This window comes from Primulina huaijiensis, chromosome 9 (assembly GCF_012295235.1).
Source record: "Primulina huaijiensis isolate GDHJ02 chromosome 9, ASM1229523v2, whole genome shotgun sequence".
Classification (NCBI taxonomy): domain Eukaryota; kingdom Viridiplantae; phylum Streptophyta; class Magnoliopsida; order Lamiales; family Gesneriaceae; genus Primulina; species Primulina huaijiensis.
Window position 1 is genome coordinate 18,095,266 of NC_133314.1, and position 9,813 is coordinate 18,105,078.

The 9,813-nt window shown below is 33.0% G+C and overlaps 1 protein-coding gene across 1 annotated transcript; it reads left to right on the plus strand.

The window, feature by feature from the left end:
* The first annotated feature begins 4,963 nt into the window (after positions 1-4,963).
* On the plus strand, positions 4,964-8,662 carry LOC140984218 (F-box protein SKIP5). The gene is made up of 5 exons (XM_073451474.1): positions 4,964-5,151; positions 6,654-6,798; positions 6,872-6,950; positions 7,640-7,698; positions 8,118-8,662. Exons 1-5 carry the CDS (start codon positions 5,025-5,027, stop codon positions 8,464-8,466), a joined length of 759 nt encoding a protein of 252 aa, XP_073307575.1. The 5' UTR covers positions 4,964-5,024; the 3' UTR covers positions 8,467-8,662.
* The last annotated feature ends 1,151 nt before the right edge of the window (positions 8,663-9,813 follow it).

Consider the following 9,813-nt stretch of genomic DNA (forward strand, 5'->3'; position numbering starts at 1 on the left):
TTCTTTAATTTTAATTAGAATCACTCGAGTGATGTACTAGATGTTATTTAATATAATTAATTATTAAAATAAATAAGTATGAACATTTGAATAAATAATTAAAATACAAATAAACTAAATTGATTATAGATCATATAATTAAAAAACAAAAAATTATAATTTAAAATTTTTGAAAAACTTCCTAAATACAATGTTTATCGTTGAATTTTTCTTGTTGTCATCGCTATCGCATATAAAAACAATTTAGACCTCTAAGATTCATAACTTTGGATACAATGACATTCAACTTACCAGGACTAAAAACGTGATTCTTCAAAATAATTCCACATGAAACAATGATTGGCCCCGAATTTTGTTAATTGTCATTGTGTATGATACAATCAAAGGATATTGTAATTTTTGGAATTTAAAAGGAAGTCTTGGATCTGAAAGGATCTATGACATTATTGGAATAAGCATTGTATGACATGCATAACTTCCAATAAAAAAATTTCCCTCCTAAACATGGGTTTAGAGCCTCGTCACAATCAATATAGTGCCATTGCAAAATCCAAGAGAATGATATATGTTCCGCATCAACATAACCGGAATTTCAACCTTCAAGTTTAACTTGTTATTCGATACTCTGGAATGTCTTATTCTATTTAATAATTCAGAGGTATGCACATCATCTAGGAGATCAACTTTTCTACCTGAGTGGAACGTCTTATGAAAACTTAATACTACTTCTCACACAATGGTTTGAAGGTATCATGTATTTTTATGTACTGAAAGACATCAAGAGTTGGCACCAAAATTTCCTACTAAAAAATGAAGTATTGTTGATTGTGTTGCATAAAGATGGATAAGTACTCTCAACTATTGTTGCAATAGGATAATTGTAATTTTTAAGAAAAAGTTCATCAAAAATATTGATTGTCGCATAACTGTCATTTGGTTCTCCAATTTTTCCATCTCTTATATTAGAAATCCAATCCAAAAATTGCTTCATTTTAGCACATTATTCATCAGAATCTAAATTATGTATTCACATGTTTTTTGTTAATCTAAAAATTTTGAAATGTCTCTAGAGATACGAAAAATTGAAAATAGCGAGGACAATAGCATGCCTACTGTCTTTTGTAATAACATGCAATATTTGTAGAAAATTTCCACCGAAAACAACTGTTTTTTCCTGCAAAGGCAAATGAAGGTTTGAAGGATTGACTAGTCTCATTGTATCTTTTATGCTTCAATCCAAAGCACTTACAAAATAAGGTATGTCATACCACATTAAATTAAAAGCATGAGTAGAAAAATTAACTTTTGTTTGTTTGTTACTTTTTTCGCTTGCCATTTAGAATCGTAGATTGTCAATCACTTCATTGTTGTTTTATGACTTTGAAATTCTGCATTAATCTTTTATTTATTAGAATCTTTGCTCTATTAGTTTTGCAGCATTGCCACGGTCTCGGAAATTTTACATGAAAATTGTTGAAAATATGTGGTGAGTTCTTAATCGAGACACTATGTCCCCATCTTCATGACGTGCTTTCGTACACCTTTCACATTGGTGAGCCTTAATGATGAGAATTCTATTATCAAAATGCTAACAAGTGCCTTGTCTAAAGTTTCAAATTGTTCATCAAATTCCTTAACTAGGTCCTTGACTTTTTCATTCCCCTCAATCGAACCACGAATACCAAAAGAGATTTTAGTCTTTATTAACATAATGCAGAGGCGATTAGATCGCCCCCACCTTTCATAGGTGGAAATTATCTGATAACTTTCTTATACACTTCATTTTACGCAATCTTCTACAACAAAATAGACCCTTCAAAATTTCATGCAACAAACATAAGGAAAAATTTTCATTCAACGAGTTGATGACCACGTACGTTCAAGAGGGAGGAAGGTTTTTATAAAACAAGTAATAATGTTTTCTGGTTGCACAAACAAAGTAAGAAGTAAGCCAAGGTCAAGGAAAATGGAAAGGAAACTTCCACCCCAAACTGATATTAAGAAAGAATCCAAGTGTCTCTTCTATAAAATGACATGACACATGAAGAAGGATTGTACCAAATTTAAGGATTGACTTGATAATAATATTCCTATTTCACATGTTTGCTATGAGTCTAATATGGGGATTTTGATTTACAACACATGGTGTACAATCAATCACAAATACAGGGTGTGCAAAGCCTAAGGAAGCCAATAGGAAATGGGCAGAGCATCTATCGGGAAACAAGATGTGTTCACATGTGGAGGATATAAGCATTTGCATTTTATTTTGGATAGTGATTTCGTTTTTGGTTTTGGAGAAAACATTTTATGTTACAAGTTTTTCTAGAAATTTGATTTCAATTTCAAGTCTTGTACTATTAGGATACTCATTTTAGTTTTTGGATAAATATATGCATTTATTTTATAACTCACTCTTGTCGAGAATGGTATAATGATTGATGTTTTTTTTTTCTATTTCTTTACAAAATGATAACAATATCACTATATATGTTCAAGCAGGTATTAAAATATTTATTAGAAATGAGGATTCCTCTGTATTGTGACACCGGATATTTTAGGACACATATGCATGGAAAGGATTAAGTTATCACTATATATGTTCAAGCAGTCTGCTTCAAAAAGTTACGCGATTTGTTGTCTACTAGAAGTTATAGACTGATAGAAAGATAGTTGTCTACTGAAATTAGCATATCAGCGTTGAATACTTAACGTTATAGCTGATGTTCTGGTTTTAAGCAATTTTTCCATTGATTTCCAGTCAAAGTAAGATAGAAACTTTTCTAGGTGTGCTGATTTGTGTGTTGTCTATAAACTTAGCAGCACATCAGCACAAATAAAAGAGCCTAATACGTGTATTATGAAGGAAAATTAAAATATCAAACAAACAAAATAATTACCAACTGTTGGGAAAAAAATTACGAAATCCATGTTGTGAATCCTTAGTCAATTTTGATCTAATTGCCTAACTAAACCCATTATGAAGGAAAAAAAATAGAATAATGCTAAAGGTACATCCAAAATATCGTACAACAATATTTACAACAATTAAATCGTGAGATTTTGTTATTATATCGTGAGATTTTGCATTGGATTTATCATAAGATGTTGATAAATGAAATTTTTGTATTGAATTTTTTGTGTTGTAAGAATTGTTGTACAAATTTGGTTGTACATGTAGCATTACTCAAAAAAATATTATGGGGAGTAGTTTATTATAATTAAGCATCGTCTCACATTTAGATGGAGTCATTTCAATATATTATTTTAATTACATTTAAATTATTTGGCTAAATAATTTAATCAAGAGAATTTCAAATTAATCTCTTTCAATTCAGTAGTAATTATACAGGATTTGAAATACGTCTATTGGTATAATTCGAAATACATTGCTCAAATAAAATCATTCCACTCTAATAAAATCTCGAATAATTTTCACATGACATTCGCATTCAAAAATCTCAGGTCGTAAGTCGGTCTCACAGATTTTTATTTGTGAGACGAGTTGACTCATATCCATAATTATCGTGAAAATTAATTCATTTTCCAGCTAGATTCGTTGTCTATTTCCTTGCAATACTTCTTATTATTTATAGTGTTAATTAAGTACTACAATATTGAATGTTGGGTGTAACGCCATGAATTTAAGTTTTGTTTGAATGAGGATTACAAATTAACTTTGGTTATAACTCAAATAAGATATCTGTCTCACAAAATACGATCCGTGAGACCTGGAAATATTAATTTGGCAAATTACATGCATGTACGTACGTGGTTTTTGTGTGATTGTGGTAGTATGGTCATTTGGAAGTTAATGTGTCTAGTTGGATTGGATAAGGATAATATCGTCTTTTGGAAAATTATTATACCAAACAAGACATTAATTTTTATAATACAGTGTACATGGTATACATACATGAATTATAAAATTGTAATTTTCGTAAGGTATGTTTGCGTCTTTACGATTTTGGTCTTTTATGCTATCAAAATTGGATCTTAGTCATTGAATCTTTCCATTTTTGGTAATTTTACTCTATTTTTCATCATGTGGAAACCCGCGGTAGCTACTTTCAGTGCACATTCCGTAAACCTCTGGACCAACGTAATAGTCTGCAAACCACGTTAGCAAAGTAAACAACAATATAGAAGCGATGAGTTACAAGTTCGTCAAAAAAAAGTGTTGGTGAGAGAAACCGAACTTCAAACCATTAATCAAATGTTCATCAATTTTATCATATCGGACACCATCTCTTGGGCTTTGTTTTACCATATTTCAACTAAATTAATACAAATATTAAAAAAAAATATGGAATTACTAACAACTAATCTTGCTGGAAAATGTTGTATAAGTTTCAAAAATAGTTTTCTCAAAAACAAAAATTTGCATAACTTACATACATCGTGTGTTCCGATCATCAGTTTAATTATTATATTTCTAAATATATCAAATTTAATATAAACTTTAAATTTAGTTAGTTAATAAAATAATTAATTCGAAATAAATACATATAACATTTGAAATTAAATTTAAATAAGTTGGTGTGGAGATATTAACCTAAAAAGTAAAATAAATGAATAATTGTTTTTAGTCCTGCATGTCCTATCTTTGGATTCTTGACAATTTTATTCATTTTTAATCGGGATTGTTGATGTTTGGTACGCATGAACTTCACATTAGCGTTGTATTGATGTTACATCGGAAAAATGACTAAAATTATAAAAAAATTAAAAAAAATAAAACTGAAATTTAACTAAATAACTAAAATCGCAAAAAACTAATATAAAAAAAAATTCTCGCAAATAAATTACCTTTTAAGTAAATGAATACAGTTAAATAATTTAGTATTTTAAATTTTTTATTTAAAGAATTATTTTTTATATGCAGATATAACTAGATAGATATTATTTTCATAATAAAAACTAGAGAGATATTAAAATGGACATTATTTATTTTAATTAATAAATAAAATCCTGACCACTTCTTCAAGTCTCTACTCCTGATTTTTACGCAGAATCTGAATTGAATGGAGGCGAATAAGCGCAAATTCAAGAAATTGGGAAAGTATTCTACAAATTCAATCGATTCTCATGTAAACAATCTTGATGATGGCTGCCTTATGCACGTTTTCAGCTTTCTCGCACCGATTCCAGGTATAGGTTTTTTTAATACGGGATTTTTCTGTGTTTTTTCTGTACTATTTGAGTGGACTGTGGTTGCCGTTTAGTTCAGCTGAATTCATTTGTCTCTGGATCGATTTTATGTTAATCTGCTCTTGAATTTCATTCTTCTTTTGGTTTCATAGGGAAATTTTATTCTGAAGTGGGTTCTGATCCAAGCTCAAGATTTTATTTTTTGCTTTTGTAAAAATGGGAAGTGCTGGAAAGATCATATTTTTAGTACTTTTTAGAATTTCTTTGTAAATTAGTGATGTAAGCTGATGAGTTCTATGGGATATTCGAACTAAGAACCCACCATGAGAGTAAATTTTGAGGCTTTTAATGGTAACTATGTGGTACAAATGGGAGACTGCCCTATTCTCGTTTGATAATTAAATATTCGCTTGTTTTAATGTCTCAGATAAATGCCTACGCTAAATTAACTTTATGTCTTGGCTGATTGGAAAACATATCATTTGTATTGGCTTTTTGTTGGTTTCCTTTTATTCACCTTTGCTGAGGTTAATTTATGTTTCTGCATTTGGGTAAATGATTTACTCTCTGAAAAGTAGAAATGGGATATTGAACTTTTGTTTTTGCATATTGACATCTACATTATAATACACATTCCATTGGATTGAAATGGCAAACCAACCATTACACTAATTCAAATATTTGAACGGTACTACATTTAAAAATTCAAAGCTATTATTGTTGTTATTATTTGGTTTGGGCGGTGTAGGGGGTGGGGGTGTAAGGATTGGTTATATTTTATGAAGAATCGTTCTTTTAGTATTACATGTAAATAATTAAATTGCATAAAGGCTCACCAAACTGTTTTTGCGCTGAGGTTTTGTTTCAAACAGAGTTTTTTTTTGAAGGCTGACCAAACTGTTGCTATTGGACTAAGCAATTATGGTGATGTTGAACATCATCTCATATATTTTCTACTTTCACAACTAGGTATCCCATGTCTATAGAATCAAATTTTTTAAACTAAATGTACATATGTCGAAAGTATACCTTGACCATGCTTGCTAAAGGTGTCACATGAACTCTAAGGCATATAGGGTGTAAGCACCTGTTGTGACTTGTGCGACAACGTGCACACCTTGTCTAAGTTAGGCACACTTAGACATAGTGTTCTGGAATTTTTATTTATGAAGAAAATTATGTTTTTGTGACACAATACTATTTAACAATAATAAAGAAATTGTTCTGAGAGTGCAAGTAAATATGACTAGCACATTATATTTCTCCTTGGATTCACAATCCTTACATTTCAATTACGAGCATGCAAGGCTGACAAAGACTCATGCTTCACAGTCAAAGCCATCAGACGACTTGACACTTTGGTTTGAACTAGGCGGCCGAGTTGCTTCTTGTTTTTTGCCTGATACACCTTTGAAATTTGGAGAAATTATGTCTACAAGCCTAAATGCAAGATACTCTAGCTTACTGTCGTGTTCTGTTATAAAGTGATGTTGAGTTTGCAGATCGGTATAACACCGCCCTCGTTTGCCACAGATGGCGTTTCCTGGCATGTCACCCTCGTCTTTGGCTTCGGGTAGATCGTTCTGTGAAAGATTCATCTCAGCCTGGAGTCTTCCCTGACATTGAAACTGCTGTCACTGCCGCTAGGTCAGTGAAGCTTTATATATTTTTATTCAGAATTCTGGAACTACATGTAGTTACAGAATATTGGGCACTGCAGGCCTGGAGACACTATACTAATAGCAGCAGGAGGAATTCATCGCACTTCTAACATTCAGATTAAAAAACCTCTTTGCTTGGTAACTTCTTACTTCTCTTTCTTCCAAAACCCATTTTTTTGTATCTTTTGTTTATCTTCCTCGGAAATGAAACTGAACCTGTTAATTGAAATCATTTTAATTGTGTTACATGGGGATTGGGGTTTGTCTTGGCAAATACAAGGTATGGTAAATGAATTTCGAACAGTGGTTGCATTGTAGAACATAGTTTCTCAAATTTTGCTCAACCTGCACCTTCTCGATTGCCTTTCCTGTTTGATAAATTTGTTGTAATCATAGGATGATTAAATTTTGCTATTCATCTTCCCTTGGCTTCTCCAAGAGCCGATTGGAGACAGAGGTGAATTGGAACTTGCTAGATAGGTCAATTATCCTGATGTAATTTCTTCAAAAAGATAATCCAGATGTAATTATTTTCTGGCATTGGCTGCTTTATGAAGAAACAAAGAAATTTTCTTTAAAATTCCATCTGAAAACCGAGTTTATACTTCTTTATAGTGTTCTTTTCTCTTTACTTGGGTTTGTACTTCTCTATACTGCCATATGGTCGTGGTTTATTAATATAACATTTCTTTTTCAAGTGTTAGTACCTTCTTTTTATCAGGCTTTACCTATAATCTCCATCCTCCGCTTGTTTGTTCTATCTTGCAGTTTTGGCCTTCAACTTGTAAATGTATTACCATTTTCTTTATGCGTTGACATTTTTTTAGACTGGTGCCGGTGAGCTTCCTGATGACACAACACTCATCTGCTCGAGAGGCTCTGACAGGTCTGCAGCATTGCATGTTTGCTCTGCCTTTAATCTATTAATGTATGATTCCGGGGTAATAAATCAATGGATAAACTGTCTAAAGGTGGTGGATACGACTGATTTTATCCCACTTGCATGTTTTCTGATCAACCTTTTTGGGTTATGATACAAATGATGGTTCTATCTCAAATTTTGGGCCTGGCAACAAATATTTTCCAGCTTAGATTCATATCTGTTATAATTGAAGAGGTTTTTTTTTTATTTACAGTAGAGTTTTGCGGACAAATGGTGTTTTCATTTAATAATTTTTTTCCTTGGGAATTCCTGTTGCGTGTTTAACAACGCATCCAGAAGTTTAGGAGCGCGTTATTTCACAATCAAAGTCTCTTTCCAATGTAAAAGTATATATTAAACCTTTGTTCCTTGTGCTTGTACAGTGCTCTAGAGTTCTTGTCTACCTGCAAACTAACAAACTTAACAGTGAGGGCAGAGCTTGGTTGTTGCCTGCTTCATAGGAGTGGAAGGCTAACCATTGACGGTTGTATTCTTCAGTGCGAATCAAACCCATTGGATCATCTCTCACATGCAATTGTTACCACCGCAACTACTCCTGATGCAATATCGTCGGCACTTGAGCGTTCTGGTGATTGTGTTTCTGTAATGCGAACCAGGATTGAAGGAGGTGCAAAAGCTGTATTAACGAGCGGTACTCTTTCGCTGCAGCAAGTTCGGGTCATATATACTAGAACTTCACTGTTCTTCTGGTTCAACGTAGAGAGCAGTTGACACAATCTTCTTCCAGTTGCAATCAAAACCATCAGACCTGACCTACTTGGTATTCCTATGTATGTATGTATTTATATACATTTTTAGCATGTAGTTTGTTTCACTTATTTCTCTCTTAATAACTGTATCAGAGATTTGTACGACTCCATTTACTAATAGAAGACAGTAGTAATTGTGGCCGATGGCTTTATCTTTTTTTTTTTTAATGAATTTAGCATTCATAAAATAAGTAAAAAAAACGTTAGTGTACAAATACTCTGGACATCCCTAGGAGAAACAGAAGCAAAGAAAACAATTAGTCCAATACATCCATGATATCACTAAATCTATGGATACATTTGAAAGCGTGAATTTTTATCTTTCTAACAATCTGGTCTACATTATGAACTTCATTATCGAATAACTCTATTTCGCAAGGTCCATATGTAATAGACTGTTGCTGCTAGGGCTGCAATACGCTTCCTTGATAGAATAGAATTTCCTCTGTAGATGGATCTGAAGGCTCTTAACACAGCCGAAGGTGAACCCATAATTTTCTTCATGTGTAACCACGCACGAACGCTATTCCAAATGATCTTTGAGCCACAACAATCAAAATAAAGATGTAGGAGAGTTTCCTCCGCCGCACCACAAAGAACGCAAAATTTTTCCACCACGAATGGCAATCTATCTCGAGTGAATAGCTTCTCATGTGCAAATAACCAAGGCAGAAATCTATGCTTGGGAAGGATGCTCGATTTCCCCAAAAGTGGTTTCCAAGGCCAACCACCCTTGGAGTTCACGAAAAATTTGTAAGCTCTGCCCATCCCCTGACTACCATCGGACCAACTGTTTAACTCATTGATAGCTGCATCAACCGATCCTAATCGTGTCACTAATTCATCCCGAATAGAAAGGATTTGCTTGATCAAAGATGAGTGATCTCTATGCCAACTCCAATGCCACATATTTCCAATGCTGCTATAAATGTGATTAACCCAACGGATCCACAAGCTGTCTTTTTTTAAGTGTATTTTCCACGGTGTTTTAGCCAAAAATGCTTTATTCCAAGCTCGCAAGTCTCTGAGTCCCATACCCCCATCCTCCAAAGTCTTGCACAACCCATCACATGCAATTGGTGGATGCTTTGTTGGCCAAACAAACTTCCTACACAAAGATTTTATTGTGTTGACAACACAAATCTAGATAGGCAAGATGGATAACCAAAAACACTCAACTCCCTGAATTACCGATTTGATAAGCTCAATCTTCCCGGCATAAGATAAAGAGTTCCTCGGCCAACAACTGATTTTTGCAGCAATCGCATCCACAAGTAAACTGTAGTCAGACGATCTCAACTGCTTAGCC

What these genes read in the sequence shown, in the direction of transcription:
- LOC140984218 (XM_073451474.1), top strand. Translation starts at nt 5,025, where the DNA reads ATGGAGGCGAATAAGCGCAAATTCAAGAAATTGGGAAAGTATTCTACA. An exon ending in TTAAAAAACCTCTTTGCTTG is followed by an intron (nt 6,951 to 7,639) that starts GTAACTTCTTAC and finishes ACATTTTTTTAG; the next exon opens with ACTGGTGCCGGTGAGCTTCC. An exon ending in TGCTCGAGAGGCTCTGACAG is followed by an intron (nt 7,699 to 8,117) that starts GTCTGCAGCATT and finishes GTGCTTGTACAG; the next exon opens with TGCTCTAGAGTTCTTGTCTA.